The 13,958-nt window shown below is 53.9% G+C and overlaps 8 protein-coding genes and 1 non-coding gene across 9 annotated transcripts; 5 read left to right on the top strand and 4 right to left on the bottom strand.

Annotated features, from left to right (window-relative positions):
• Window positions 1–318: 318 nt before the first annotated feature.
• M421DRAFT_419441 (uncharacterized protein) lies at window positions 319–1,164 on the bottom strand. The gene has a single exon (XM_033592115.1). It carries the CDS (start codon window positions 1,076–1,078, stop codon window positions 527–529), a length of 552 nt encoding a protein of 183 aa, XP_033449908.1. The 5' UTR covers window positions 1,079–1,164; the 3' UTR covers window positions 319–526.
• Window positions 1,165–1,814: 650 nt separating this feature from the next.
• M421DRAFT_100147 (DnaJ-domain-containing protein) lies at window positions 1,815–2,590 on the bottom strand (the record flags this gene model as incomplete). Its single annotated transcript, XM_033586485.1, has 2 exons — window positions 1,815–2,536; window positions 2,587–2,590. 2 exons carry the CDS (start codon window positions 2,588–2,590, stop codon window positions 1,815–1,817), a joined length of 726 nt encoding a protein of 241 aa, XP_033449907.1.
• Window positions 2,591–2,953: 363 nt separating this feature from the next.
• Window positions 2,954–4,363, bottom strand: M421DRAFT_60267 (DNAJ domain-containing protein; the record flags this gene model as incomplete). The annotated part of the gene is made up of 3 exons (XM_033595771.1): window positions 2,954–3,187; window positions 3,241–4,157; window positions 4,291–4,363. The coding sequence occupies 3 exons, from the start codon at window positions 4,361–4,363 to the stop codon at window positions 2,954–2,956; spliced, it is 1,224 nt and encodes a 407-aa protein (XP_033449906.1).
• A 646-nt stretch (window positions 4,364–5,009) lies between these two features.
• On the top strand, window positions 5,010–5,654 carry M421DRAFT_4110 (PRA1-domain-containing protein; the record flags this gene model as incomplete). The annotated part of the gene is made up of 1 exon (XM_033590394.1): window positions 5,010–5,654. One exon carries the CDS (start codon window positions 5,010–5,012, stop codon window positions 5,652–5,654), a length of 645 nt encoding a protein of 214 aa, XP_033449905.1.
• Window positions 5,655–5,776: 122 nt separating this feature from the next.
• On the top strand, window positions 5,777–7,048 carry M421DRAFT_4109 (uncharacterized protein; the record flags this gene model as incomplete). Its single annotated transcript, XM_033590391.1, has 1 exon — window positions 5,777–7,048. One exon carries the CDS (start codon window positions 5,777–5,779, stop codon window positions 7,046–7,048), a length of 1,272 nt encoding a protein of 423 aa, XP_033449904.1.
• Window positions 7,049–7,299: 251 nt separating this feature from the next.
• On the top strand, window positions 7,300–8,544 carry M421DRAFT_126075 (uncharacterized protein). The gene is made up of 2 exons (XM_033587335.1): window positions 7,300–7,811; window positions 7,861–8,544. The coding sequence occupies exons 1-2, from the start codon at window positions 7,550–7,552 to the stop codon at window positions 8,397–8,399; spliced, it is 801 nt and encodes a 266-aa protein (XP_033449903.1). The 5' UTR covers window positions 7,300–7,549; the 3' UTR covers window positions 8,400–8,544.
• Window positions 8,545–8,736: 192 nt separating this feature from the next.
• Window positions 8,737–9,852, bottom strand: M421DRAFT_91485 (peroxisome assembly protein 10; the record flags this gene model as incomplete). Its single annotated transcript, XM_033597950.1, has 1 exon — window positions 8,737–9,852. One exon carries the CDS (start codon window positions 9,850–9,852, stop codon window positions 8,737–8,739), a length of 1,116 nt encoding a protein of 371 aa, XP_033449902.1.
• Window positions 9,853–10,345: 493 nt separating this feature from the next.
• Window positions 10,346–10,418, top strand: M421DRAFT_t56. Its single transcript has one exon. It is a non-coding gene; the product is annotated as a tRNA-Lys (tRNA).
• Window positions 10,419–12,309: 1,891 nt separating this feature from the next.
• M421DRAFT_4106 (ornithine aminotransferase) lies at window positions 12,310–13,901 on the top strand (the record flags this gene model as incomplete). The annotated part of the gene is made up of 4 exons (XM_033590386.1): window positions 12,310–12,496; window positions 12,544–12,905; window positions 12,958–13,659; window positions 13,713–13,901. 4 exons carry the CDS (start codon window positions 12,310–12,312, stop codon window positions 13,899–13,901), a joined length of 1,440 nt encoding a protein of 479 aa, XP_033449901.1.
• Window positions 13,902–13,958: the final 57 nt, after the last annotated feature.

The following is a 13,958-nucleotide window of genomic DNA, read 5'->3' as shown; positions in this document are numbered from 1 at the left end:
CCGTCTGATCTTGCAAATGTCAGTAATGTTAGCCAAGAACAATCATGTGCAGCGTACCCAAATAATGCGAATTCGCGCGGCTGTCACAGCGTGTCAAGAAGGTGCGAGGTGACGACGGAAAGGTTTGGGGGGGTTGTGTGGAAGTCGTTGTCTGGCAACGGAAGATTCCTAGCACGAAACGGAACTATCACGCGGCCGGGAGTGTCGAAGTGAAGGGGAAAGCCAACAGCGCGTGGTCGATCAAAACAAGTCGGTACTCAGCAACACGAGCAACTGATACAATACGGAGTGAATGGGACCTTGCACGACTTAGCTTGAACTCACTGCAATCATAATGATTCTTCTGGTCTGATCGATGGAGGCTTAGGTTCTCACACTGGGCTCACCCACACGAGCTCACGCCGCAAATGCCGCCGTAATCCAGTCCGAGTCGTAGACTTTGCAGTCTTCGTACGATACTTTTGTCGCCTCATGGTTTCTTCATCCGATGAGTCAGCGGAGACGCAAGGTCTCGTGTCTGTCGAACTCACGCTCCACGGTGTGCACGCTCGGCCTCCAACTGCCTGATGTAAAGTATCAGAGAGTTGTTCTCCTCGTTCAGCTTCTGAATCTTCTTTTTTGCCTCCGCAAGCTCGGCCTTGACCTTCTTGTACTTTGTGTTGGGCACCATGAGGACGCGCTGCGGCTTTGGCGCTGCCTGGGCCTCCGGTTTCTCCTCCAGAATGTCCTCCACACCTTGGATTAGGAAGTCTGTGTCCACACCCTCAGACATGGCGTGATCCAAAGCAGCCTTGAGCTCATCCAAGTATCCGGTCATCTTGGCCGGAACGCCCTTGGCGGCACTCAGGTTGTTGAGGCGGCGGCGGAGTTCATGCTCGAGTTTCTGTAGCTCCTTATAGACCTTCTCTGGTGCCTCTGAATGCTCGGCTTGTTTGTAGGTAGTGGTTAGCAATCCATATGTGGTCCGACAGTGCTTGTAACCAGGACGATCGATGGTATCTGGTGGCAGGTAGGAGTCCATATTGCTGATGATGACGCCGATGGCAGCATGCCCGTGCCGAAACTGTGATGAAGCCATGATATTCGGTCAGTGGTTAATGATACAGGCTAGTTGGTGTTGGTAAGTTGTAGGGTGTGTTCTGTGCGCGTGCTTGTGGATTTACGCTTTGGCACCTGTAAGGTAGGCGCACGCAGGTAAAGGAGCACGTGATAGACAAGAGTGAAGATACAGAGGAATGTAAGCCATATCGCTTTGCATCACCCGAAGATATTTTTGCTTCTGGAGCTTGCGGTGACATTTTTATGGACCTCAGAACGCAACTGCGTTGTTCTCCTCTCTTCCCCTCATTGAGTCATTACGTATCTGTACCCATCAGGGAGTCGTCGCCTCTCGGAAGTCTCCGTCGACCTTCTCCAAAGCCCTCAACGAACAGTCCGCGTGCATTGCCTTTAGTTGCTTGCAAGTGTTGCAGGCTGGGTAGCGGGTTGACTACCCATCAAGCTCGAGCGCCCTTGGGAGGCGGGCAGTATCTCCGAGCTTGCCCCATGAATATGCAACGACACCTCTAGAATATTGAGAGATGGCTTTGAGAGTATGGCGATGCATGTATCTCTTATCGAAGCTGGAAGTCACCCCGATTTTATCGACGAGGCTTGAGATGTTACACTTGTATTGATACTATATATTTCCGTTCCCTCTCCATACCAAGGAAACCCTCTCAAACCATTTATCATAGGATATCATTTCAAACTATGCCGAAGAGAAAGCCTCGTCGTTACGCCCCCAGCCCTGCTTTTACTCCGACAGCAAGCTCCTACCCACTGACAGCACTGCTCAACACCTTGGCCGCAAGACTACTCAACAGCCTCGCCTTATCCGCTTGCGGCATCTCCTGAAACACAGCATAAACGCTCTTCCCCTTCGCATCCCTCACGCTCCCCAGCCTATTCCCCGCAACAGCGCCAGCGACCATGCCCGGGAAATTCGCAACAATGAAACCCATAGCGCCGCCACTCAGTCCACCAACGACGCTCCAGAACTTGCCTGTTGGACCAGCGTCCTGATCCGCCATACCCTCTTCCCGTAGCATCTCCTCGAAGATACCACCGAACTGTTCTTCAGAGAACTTGTTGTGACTCTCCTCGGTATTCCCCGCGGGCTTCTCGCCGCCAAACCCAAACGCACTCCAGGGAAAGCCTCCGAAATTGAACCCGCCTCCAGTCTGCGCGCCGGCGCCTTGTCCAGACGCCGTGTGCGGAATCTCCTCCTCCCAGTCGTCGTCGGGCGTTGCCGTGCTGCCCGTCCAGTTGTTGTATGTGCGGGCAGCGTCGTACTCGCGGCGACGTGTGGGGTCTGAGAGGGTGTAGTAAGCATCGTTGATGGCTTGGAAGCGCTTTGTGCGGGCTGCGCGCTCTGGCGAGTTGGCGGGGACGCGGTCGGGATGGTGCTTCAGGGCGGCTTTCTTGTATGCGTCGCGGACCTGTTGTTGGGTTGCTTTGGAGTCGACGTCGAGGATCTTGTAGTAGTCTTGCGCTGCTGGAAACTGTTAGTAAGATGTTGTGATTTAGAGGCTTAGATGTGCTTACCCATGGTGGGTGGTGCGAAGGTGAGTTATGCGAAGAAAGGAACACGTGTGGTAAGAAGGAGGGCCGTAGGTAAGATTGGACGAGGCGAAAATGTGGGTTGTTTTTGCGCAGGCAGCAAAGCGGGAGCTCGAAGGCAAGGTGGTGTTGCGCGTTTATCGAGTGACGTAGTGTTCCAAACGCGGGATTCCAGCCACTGTGGCTTCTCTCACATGGACGAAAACGAAACCCACAATCGAAGTATTGTTGCATCGCCGTAGTTTTCTTGGAAGGCTTGTAAATATACCTCCGACTTTATCTATCCTACATGCTTCGAAAGAAGCCACTTTTATGCAAACTGGCCTGCGCAGCGTTGAGCGCAAACAAACCTCTACCTGGCACGGCTCTGGGCCTTGGTCTTGCGCTTTCTTGTCTCGCCGTTGATGTTCTGCGCGGTCGCAGACTGGAGGGCAGCCTCTTCTTCAGGCAAGTTGGAGGTCTCCATGAGAGGCTCGTCAATGAGCTCCTTCTTGCCGAGGAAACGGCCAACGGACTGGTTGTAGGCAAACCTGGGGAGCTTGAATAGAACTGTATCGAAGATAGTAGGCGCAGGCTCCTCGTTAGGCTATTGTTCGTCAATCATGTGTTTGCATCATATATTGTAGCGAGGCAACTTACGTCGAGGAGGAATTCGCCCTTCATGCCATCCTCTGTCTCCTCTTCGAGGAAGACGTTGCCGACAGAGTCCACGATCAGGACCTTGCCGTTCTGTCCCACAATGCGTCTCTTAGCGCCCTGAGGACCCGAGATGAGCTCTGCCTCCTTCGGCGTGCTAATGCCGGCAGTGCGTGCTTTCTTGACAGCTGCGGGCTTCTTGCTGTTCTTGCGCTGGTCCTTCTCCCATGCACGCGCCTCCTTGCGGTTCCTTGGAATGAATTCAGGCTCCTTCTCTTCCTCTTCGTCTTCACCATTGTCAAATTGTTGCGCGTTGACAGGAACGTTTGCGGCAGCACCATCAACACCAGGAATGCCCTGGATGGGAGACTCATCGCCCCAAGCAGTCTTGCGTGCGTGGCGGATGTAGCGCTCAACGAAGGCCTTGCGCTGCTTCCAGCTCATGTACAGAGCAAAGTAATGCACACCACCACCGATGACGATCAAGACACCGAGAAGAACAGAGCCAAGGCCAGGACGGAAGCGATCGTAGTAGTAACCAGAGCCCTTCCAAGCAGGGAAGCCATTCCTCAAGAAGTGGTCGTAACGCTCACGCTCGGGGCCCTTGAGGATGTTTGCAACAACAGACAGCTTCTGGTACCTTGCAGTGACTCTCTTCATATGCGCATCGATTTCCTTCTTCGAGGGGCCCTTGCTGGACTTGACGCCGGGTGTCTTGCCCTCCTTGGCAGCCTGCTTCGCGTAGTTGGAGATGAAAATCTTGCGTGCCTTGTCGGGGTGGAGTTCGCGGCCTTTCGTGCGGTAGGCCTTGGTCAATTCGTCTTGGTTGACACCGGGCTTGACACCGAGCATGTCATAGAAGGTGACATTGGCACCCTCAGACTTGATGACTTCGTCGCGCAGACGGAAAATTTCGTGGTCTATACAGTGAAATGTCAGCTGATCTGCACCTTTCGTACACGTGTTGGACGCCTGTGTGGTGATGCGTGTATGGTGCAGTATGCACAGGGGGATTGATTGTTAGACATGATTGCGGCCGATGATTTGACTTACCCTCTTTCGACCAGGCAGCAGCAAAGGCTGCAAATATGCCCAGCAGCAGGGCAAATACAGCAGTGGACCTCATGGCTGTGGATGGTTGAGGTTCGAACTCCAGATCCGAGTTCAAGACAGATCCGAGTTCAAGACAGATCGCGAACTTTACAAGCAACGGGAAAGTGCAGTGGCTTGTGCGTCAGTAGCGCGGCGAACCGTTGGAGACTGCAAAGGAACCAATTGCAAATCTGGGCCACAAAGGCCAGTTAAGACGGGGTACAGATGTAGCTATAGCCTCTAGACCTATAGGAAGACGGCCGTTTCCCCTCTTCCCAGACATTTCACCCAGAGTCTGCCCGCACAGCTCTTCTCTGCCTCCAGAATGCCTCCAAGTGTCCTTACCACGGGCATGTGCGACGAGACGGACTAGAAAGCTGTCGGGGCGCAGTGTGGCTCAGCGCGCCGGTCCCTTATTTTGGATCGCCGCGTATCCGCGACCAGTGTCCAACAAAAGTTAAACCTCCCAGCGACACGTACTCCTTAGGTGAACAGCCCTTCACTCCGCCCACACTCATTCCCCAGCCGCGTCAGCATCGCTCTTTCCCCTCGCACTCGTCGTACCCGTAAGGCAGCCATTTTCTTGATAGTCCGCGTCCCTCGGCATTGTTTAGAGGCCACATCTGCGCTTTCCCAACACTATTTGCATCCAAGCCAAGCACGCGCACCCACCGCTGACAATGACTTCCCCTGCAGAACGCGAAGAGCAACACCACACCCTCATCACCCCCGACGTTCCTCAACCGACCAACACTCAGTCCAGCACCGAGTCGCAGAGCCGCTTCGCTGCCACCATGTCGCGCTTCAACATCCCCATCTCCGCCCTGACGTCCCGGATGGACCTCCAGGGGCGCTTCGACGGCCTGCGCTCCACCTCTGTCTCGTCGCGCTTCGCCAACCTGAAGCCCATCAGCGAGTTCCTCGACTTCAAGCGCATTTCCAAGCCCGCCAGCTTCGGCGAGGCGCAGAGCCGCATCAACTACAATCTTGGCTACTTCTCCAGCAATTACGCTGCCGTCTTCGCTATGCTCAGCATCTACAGCTTGCTGACCCACTTGCTACTGCTGTTCGTCATCATCTTCGTCATTGGAGGCATGTTCGGTATCGGCAAGCTGGAAGGCAACGACCTCCAGATCGGCTCATGGCGCGCAACTACCTCGCAGCTCTATACGACGCTGGCCATCATCGCCATTCCTCTTGGACTGTGGTCCTCGCCCTTCTCTGCCGTTCTTTGGCTCATTGGTGCCTCCGGTGTCACCATCATCGGCCACGCTGCTTTCCTTGATAAGCCTATCGAGTCAGCTTTTTCCGAGGAGGCGGTCTAGGTGGTCGGCCGCGAACTCCTCATGCTTCGCCCCCGTGGGGAAGACCATCAGGGGCTGTGGGGAGATACATGGAGGAAGGGGAAGATTTATATAGATTTCAGGACGTGGGAAGTGATGCCGAAATGGCCGACGTTAATGTAGAACATGGACACCAAAAAGCTTCGAATGGCAAGCAACTTCTCAAAAAGGACGACTTATACTTCAACGACATGGATATACGAGCATGGGAACGAAGGACGGCAGCACTCGGTGGCGCGTCCAGCAGGAACGATCGCGGTTACCAGGAAGACGAGGGCTACCATGACGATTCTGGAGGACCCATGTCTGCAGCTGAATACGAAGAATTGCTCTTTCAACGCGTTCTCGATAAGATCCGACTTGCGAGAGCAGCAGATGTCCCCGACGTGCAACTCACCCCAGAGGAGCTGGATGCGTACCGGTCGAAGCTTCATGGCACAACGTCGACAGCAGCCCCTCCGCCACGTAGCTCTCGCTCATCCCCTCCCAAAGATACCATGAGTGTGGCGAACACCAGCACAACCACCAAGAAGGGTTCAAGCAGTAACACACGAAGTAAGAAGGAGCACCAGAGATCTTCATTGTTTTCATCGAAGTCCAAGAAAGAGAAAGCGAAGCCCAGTGGCCGTAAACGCGCTCCTTCGAACCTATCCAGCGCTCCCCCACCCGGCTTCATGATCCCTGGTCCAGATGGACAGTTAATCTACACACCCATCAGTGCTTACCAGGGCAGTATGGCACGCGACCCAGGAACACTACCTCAACCGACGCCTCCAATAGTCTCAAGTAGCGAGCAGCCTGCTCCCGCACGTCGTGCTCTGTCAGACATGCCCGGAGCCTTCCCCGGCGCCCTTCCTATCTCTCCACACTTATACCGCCCCACTACCCCCTTGGAAGAAACCCACCCTTCGTCACGAGATCTGGCGCCCGCCTTCAACGGCCTGGGCATCAGTACGCAACCCAGCTCAAAGCGCTCTTCAAAGTCCTCAAAACTTGAAACTACGCCCGTGGAACCCTACCAGTACCACAACTTCAGCTCTTCATCGTCTGCGCAGTCCAGTCCAAAACCCAAATACACCCGCAGAGTGTCGAGCGCGGAGAGCAGCTATACCGCTATGCCGCGTCGGGTGCCTGTGCCGCCACCTCGTCCGCCGATGCAGCATAACTACTTGGATGCAAGTCTTGGCCCACAGACCGTGGGCATGAGAGCCGAGCGATTCGCTGGTGTCGGTGACGAGGATGTCATGATGGCAGACGTGGGTGCGCAGACTGACAGTGGGAAGTCGGTGAAGACCAGCGGGAAGCGTGAGTCTTGGAGTGCTGGGGTGAAAGAGGAGAAGAGGAGGAAGAGTGGGAAGGGGAAGAAGAAGGCCTGAAGTCCTGTTGTGTTAACTTGTATGCTTGATTTCGTAAGCCTTAATTAATGGTTTTGCACCTTGTAAAATACTTGAACATGAGGTTCAATTCGTGACTGACTCGAGACTCATTCTATCCTTGGTCCGAGGAAGTCTTTGCGACCGTTGGTATCTAGCACGCATGGTCGCTCATCAAGAAACATGTATAACCCTTTACAGGATGAGGGCCTTACATGCATGATCAACAAGTTGTCATGATAATCGGTTGCCGAGAAAAAACTTCATCCTTCCGTAGGCTGGTACCTATAGGTATAGGAGACCCTCAGGGACCTACACGGTACATGTGATCAAAAATGATACTGCCTCCCAGACGACAGGCCCGTTGAGTCTTCTTTCACTCTAACTCATCGGGTAAGGGTCACTAGACCCACCCGTCAATGTAAACGTTCCTTTTTGTCGCTCGTCGGAGTCGTCGCAGCTAACGATTCTCCTAAGACCCATTCCCCGCGCACCGTCGTCAGCATGAAGCGCTCACATGTGGAAGATGCTGCGCCTGATCATTTGATGGCTTGGGCCGAAGAGCACCTGGGTGGGCAGATTAAGTTGCGGGGCCGTCGAGGTTACGCGACCAGACTGACCAGATACCAGACGCGGCGATTATCATCTAAAGGACAGCTGGAATATGTTCTTCATGATCGAGCTCCTCAGCAGTGCAGTGTAGAAAGTGTCCACGGTGGTTGCGACGCAGACTTATGCAGTCCTTCTGCGTCTTGTCGACAGCCGAGTAGGTTCCAAGTACAATAGCGAACTAAGTAGGAGCTGACCATACCAAGGAGAAGACTCCCGTCATCGCCATCAATTACGACGGTTTGCCATACACAATGGACCTCATGTACATGTTCTGGCGCACCTTCAGCCTGGAAGTGGGAGTGGACAAGCCCCTCAAGTACCATCACATTCCGCCACGCGACCCATGGCTCCCCGACATGACCAAACCAAGATGACCACCAACGCTCTGATGGATGCCTCCCTTGCAGGCTTTCAGCTGGAAGACCAACCGCTCATCAGCGCAGCGCTCGCTAACATGCGGTCAGGTTTCTTCGACGGCATCGTGTCTTCAAATGAGTGGGTGAAAGTCATCAAGCGTGCCTACAAGATGGGGTGTATCAATGCAGAGCACGCTGAAGTGCAGCGGTGTGTCCTGTTGGCGGCGGGTCAGTATTACCGCTCTGCCTTTTCGTCCGCATGGGTCATCGGGCAAGCCTTTCTGGCTGCTCCAGCAAGGTCTGAAGACCTCCGGCGTGGTTGGAAGTATACCGTGGAGTGGTTCGAGAAGTATGGAAGCCGCCAAACTGGAAGTCGACATAATTAGCGGTGTTCGCGCAGCGTTTTCGGGCAATCTTCGGTGATCTCAACAACACGGAAGTACATCTAGGGATGAAAACATGTAGCCCCTGAATTTCGCAGGAGTGTGGCAGTGTCGACGTCGTCCTTTCTGTGTCCATGGGAAGCTCTAATGAGTCAGCAATATGACAATAAGCAGCAGCGTCAAGGGATATGAGGAAGGCGATGGAAGAGCGAAGTCTCGAATGATGCAAGACGATGCCTGCAGAGCATTGTTCGCCTGCAAATGCGCCTACAAACGCTTGTCGTCTTCAGGGTATCTCGCACATGCTCAAACGTAAAGTCGTAAAATAACCCAGCCCAGCTCATCCTCTCAACGGCAGAATATGTTGTACCAAACAGCTCTGTCTGCATAGCGGACACTCCGGCTTCTCCCTCGCCCAGTCGCTGATGCAGGTCCAGCAGAAGACGTGCCCGCAGGTGGTGACGCTAGGGTCCTTCATCTCTTCCAAGCACAACGTGCACTTCCTGTTGCCTCCACTTATCCAGCCCATTATCTCCTCATTCTCGAGCTCGAATTTTGGTTTCTCATTCGCCGGTGTGTGTGTCCACTTCTGCAGATCGGACGAGACAGCGGGAGGTGGCGTCGGAACATCGAAAAGGAGCGCGTTGTTCGCGCTGTACGCATTTGGGTCGAGCGAAACTTCTGCACCACCACCAACCACGGCTGAGGTACCGGTCGGCAGAGCCGCGCTGATGTCTGCGCTTGTCATGGTGTTGTGAAGATGTAGATATCCCTGTACTGCCATCTGCAGCACCAGAAGGACACCAAGAACCTCGTAACCAACTCTTGCGTCCGTTTCTTGCACCTGCCGCGTGAAGATATACCTCAGTCCCCATATCCTCTTGCTCAAATGGTAGTAGCTCCCCGAGAAGTAGAATGTCGCCAACGATAGCGCATACACCGGCGATGGCGATGTGATAGTGTCGAGGTTCTCGAGAATGTAACCTTGCACCCTCATACCCAGCGGTCTGCTGGCCTTCTTCCCACCTTCCTGTGCCTTGACTTGTATCCTCCCGTATCTCTTGAGGTTCGCCTCAAGCTTTGCTCTCATCCGCCTCCTCAACTTAGGCAGTATTTTGCCCAGCATATATGGCCCAAGTACGCAGCTCAGAATGTAGCCGGCACGCCTGCCCAGCGCAGGTAGCCGTCCTGTCTCATTCTCGACTTGTACGATGTCGCAGTACTCTTCGCCTAGTGTGCGATTCCCTATCGCCGTTGTGAGAGCTAGGTATAGTAACTCGCCGATTACACGAGTCTCGGATATGTGTGTATGTACGAAGCGGGCGCCGTAGATCTTGCGCAGAAGCGTGCTGAGTTGGTCGATGAGGGCGCCAGAGAAGTAGGCGTCTTTCTGGTGTGAACGAATTACATCTGGCGAGGTCGCAAAAGGGTAGGTGAAGTGCGTCGGCGCCGCCATTGTGTGCGCGTGTCAGATGAAGGAACGGAGCACAAAGTTGGAGGTTGGTGGTGTTGATGGTTAAGGCGGTTGCCGTACCTCGGCTTGTGATCGGAGCTTGGACGCGTTGTAGCTGCCATGGCAGGATCAGGCTCCATCACCAACACTGTTCGAACGTTGTCAAGGACCGCTTTACTTCTTTTAGTTTGCCTCTGTTCGAATCCTGCGGTCTCTAATACCCGATATCCGTCGTCGTCAGTCCGTTGCCTGCTTCTCGACGCTGATGTCTGGCCATCCGGGCATCTGATCCTCCAGATACCTAGGACAGATGGTTGCGGCTCCCTCGGTAAGCTTCGCCGGGCTCGGCCAATACCCGGAAAGCTACGCAAACTTTGCTCCGCGTCGACTTCGAGCATCCTCGAGCCGTGATTTACCAAGAACGAGAAGAGAACGCGCAATTGGTGTTAGAAATATAGGTGCAGGGCATATTCACCTTTACATCAAGCAACAGTAAGCCCGGCTGGCACAATCGGTAGCGCGTGAGACTCTTAATCTCAAGGTTGTGGGTTCGAGCCCCACGTCGGGCTGTCTTTTTGTGAACAAAAAATCGTCGATCGATTAGCTGGTAGGCTGGTAGTCATCGTTTTTTTGTTGTTTATTTCGGGGGTGGTGTTGATGGTGAAGGATGCGAGCGATGCGCTAGTCTGCCATTTCTCCGGGCCTCACATGGTGTGCCTTCCGTTCGCAGAAGGCCAAGACTCCCAAGAGAAAGGAGGCCAGAGGAGCCTGGGCAGTCACCAGTCCTCATCTGGCGATGCTTGGTCGTTCACAGAGCGAGTCCACACATCAACACCGCCCTTGCATGTTTGTCTACACATGCGGGCAATGGACATATCTCGATGTACGGTCCCCGGCACTTAACTGCCTCTGAACACACAAGGGATCCACCCTAATGTACACACACGGCTCAGTCTCCCCAACTGGACGGGGAGCTGTAGTTCTGAAATGGTAGTAATACCCGCGCAGGCAAGAAATGCTTTCTAAGGTAGTGGCAGCACTGTAATTCCATAGCTTAGCACGTCGTATATGCCCTTCGGGAGGCGAGATGATGGACTTCATCCTCATCAACTAGACGTAAAATGAATACCAACCAACCAATCGATGTACGGTCTATGACAAAAACCATATGCTTTGCTCTCAAACTATTGCAACATGCTGCTCATACTTGTGTGTTAATGCTAGCTTGCGAGGCGGCGACCTTCGTCGTTGTTTTTCTTCATACAAGCGGTCGCCGGGTCATATCCAAGTGTGACGCTTGAAACTTGATCAGCTGGTAAGTCAATGATCAGTCCCAATTACCTTAATGCCATGTCACTGATGGTTAGCACCAGCAAGATGCCCAGCTTCTCTTGGCCTGCTCAGTTTGTCTTCCTTGAATTCAGCAGCAGTTAGTCCAAATCAGACGCCTTCACGCTCTCCGCAAAGCCTGTGGCTCAAGGCCAATGTTCTCGTCTGGCGCACGTCTCAAAGGGTTATTTCGGAGAGTGGCGTCGTTTCTTCGGAGTGTGTGCTGGTCCGTGAATGCAGACAGTAGCCGGTTCACTCGTAGGCCATGTATTCATTCGAATTCAATATTATGATTGCAGCTTCTCGTGCAGTGTCCAAGGCTCTGGCATAAGTCAAAACTTGTCAGATAGATTCCTATTCGAGCGACCAGAGGGTTTGCGTGCATCACGACATATCCTTCCTGCCGTGCACTGTTCTGAGAAACTTAGTTGTCGTTCAAGGTCGCGATGCTGGTGATGCGTTTGCTAGAAGGTAAACTACACACACTAACGTTAACCCTTTTGCCGGAACTTTGCGGGTTTGAGAGGTAGGCAAACCCCCACCGTGGCGTCCTCGGGCTGAGTGCAACATCAGCGCGCTGCGGCGGTGACGATCGAGCGATCACAACGCGCAAACACGTGCATGATTTTGAGGTTATTCTTGCACTTTCAAGGCGGATAATGGCGCAAGCGCGCTGTCATTGGCAGGGTGGCAGCACGCGACAGCCAGCGCAACCACCTCCCTGACAACTTTTGCCGGCAACAATGCGACCGAAACCACCTCCATCGCGACTCACGATGTCTCTCACCTCGAAACGCTCTTACGTTTACCTCCGCCTTCGTGTTTGAGAGACCCTCCTCCCTCACACCACGAGACCACTCCATGAGCCAATGACAATCGCGCTAATGGCGACCGCCGCTCGCAACCGAGGGCCTGCCGTTGGTGTCGACTCCTAACGGCATGTAGAACCGCAACTTACAAAGACATCGACTCTAAGTGATAACGTAGGCTGGAGTCGGCACTGAACTCAACAATCAGTGAAAATAAAGGCCCTGACCTCCCCCGGGTTCCTCGAACACTTTTTCACCATAACTTGACAACTGAAGTTCCCCGCCACTCTTACCCCACGTTTGATCACACAGACTCAACACCATGGCACCCGGCGCAATCCAGACTGAGGCGGATCCCGCAAGCAATGGCACTTCTCTGAAGCCTACTGCGCGCTCCTTCCACCCCACTGGCACTCCTGATCCCTCCAAGTACCACGCAGCTTCGTCTTCAGAGGCGACAGCGGCAGAGGCCAAGTACGCCGCTCACAACTACCACCCTCTCCCAATTGGTATGTCCCTGGAAGGACCTAGCACTGTAAGTACTGACAAGGTACAGTCTTCTCGCGCGCAAGCGGTTGCAGCGTCTGGGACCCCGAGGAGAAGCACTACCTCGACTTCCTCTCTGCATACAGCGCCGTCAATCAAGGCCACTGCCACCCTGAACTTGTCAAGGCTTTGACTGAGCAGGCTTCGCGATTGACCCTCAGCAGTCGCGCATTTTACAACGATGTGTTCCCACGCTTCGCCGAGTATGCTACCAAACTGTTCGGATTCGATATGATCCTGCCCATGAACACTGGTGCTGAGGCTGTTGAGACCGCGGTCAAGATTGCGCGCAAGTGGGGGTACAAGGTCAAGGGAATTCCACAGAACGAGGCATTGATCTTCTCCGTCGAGGAGAACTTCCACGGACGTACAGTAAGTGTGGCCGTTTGCATGTGTGGGAGTATTGCTAATGACTTTCACTTAGTTTGCTGCGATCACCATGTCCACCGATCCCGAGTCCCGCGAGAACTACGGCCCATACCTGCCCAACATCGGCAGTGTCTGCCCTGCTACCGGCAAGGCCATCCGCTACAACAACGTCGAGGACGTCCGTGAGGTTCTTGAGAAGCACGGCAAGAACACAGCTGCTTTCCTTGTCGAGCCCATTCAGGGCGAGGCCGGTATCGTTGTTCCAGATGACAGCTACCTGAGGGAAGTCCGCGCGCTCTGTGACAAGCACAATGTCCTCCTCATCTGTGACGAGATCCAGACTGGCATTGCAAGGACAGGTAAGATGCTATGCCATGAGTGGAGCGGCATCAAGCCAGACCTTGTCTTGCTCGGCAAGGCCATTTCTGGTGGCATGTACCCCGTGTCGGCAGTGCTGGGCTCGAGGGAGGTTATGCTTACAATTGAACCCGGTACACACGGCTCCACGTACGGTGGTAACCCCTTGGGTTCGGCAGTCGCCATTCGCGCTCTTGAGCTTATTCAGGAGGAGAACATGGTTGAGCGCGCACAGACAATGGGCGAGAAGTTTCGCCAGGGTTTGAAGGACATCAACAACCCCATGATCACAACCGTCCGTGGTAAGGGTCTTTTGAACGCTATTGTCATCGATGAGAGCAAGACAAACGGTCACAGCGCATGGGACCTGTGCATGCTCTTCAAGGCTAAGGGTCTTCTAGTGAGTTCAAGATCGTATGGTCATTTCGAACGAAAATTAACACCTTTTCCCAGGCCAAGCCCACCCACCAAAACATCATCCGTCTGGCACCTCCTCTGGTCATCACCGATGAGCAGCTTGAGAGTGCCCTCAATATCATTAAGGAGGCTATGGAGGAGCTGCCAAACCTCAAAGGTAAAAGGGAGGAGGAAGTCATCCCCGACCCCAGCGAGAAGAACGTTCACATTGGCGTGGACAACTGAGCGATCGGGAACTCTGATACTTGATCCCATGATACCCTACGATGTCTGTACGAATCT

This window comes from Didymella exigua (genome assembly GCF_010094145.1).
Source record: "Didymella exigua CBS 183.55 unplaced genomic scaffold M421scaffold_10, whole genome shotgun sequence".
NCBI lineage: Eukaryota > Fungi > Ascomycota > Dothideomycetes > Pleosporales > Didymellaceae > Didymella > Didymella exigua.
The sequence above is the reverse complement of the archived record's forward strand: the minus strand, read 5'-3'. Positions and strand labels throughout refer to the sequence as shown.

Coding starts and splice junctions, on each gene's coding strand:
- M421DRAFT_419441 (XM_033592115.1), bottom strand. CDS start 1,078: ATGGCTTCATCACAGTTTCGGCACGGGCATGCTGCCATCGGCGTCATC.
- M421DRAFT_126075 (XM_033587335.1), top strand. CDS start 7,550: ATGAAGCGCTCACATGTGGAAGATGCTGCGCCTGATCATTTGATGGCT. Junction 7,812..7,860: donor TGCGTCTTGTCGACAGCCGA/GTAGGTTCCAAG, acceptor GACCATACCAAG/GAGAAGACTCCCGTCATCGC.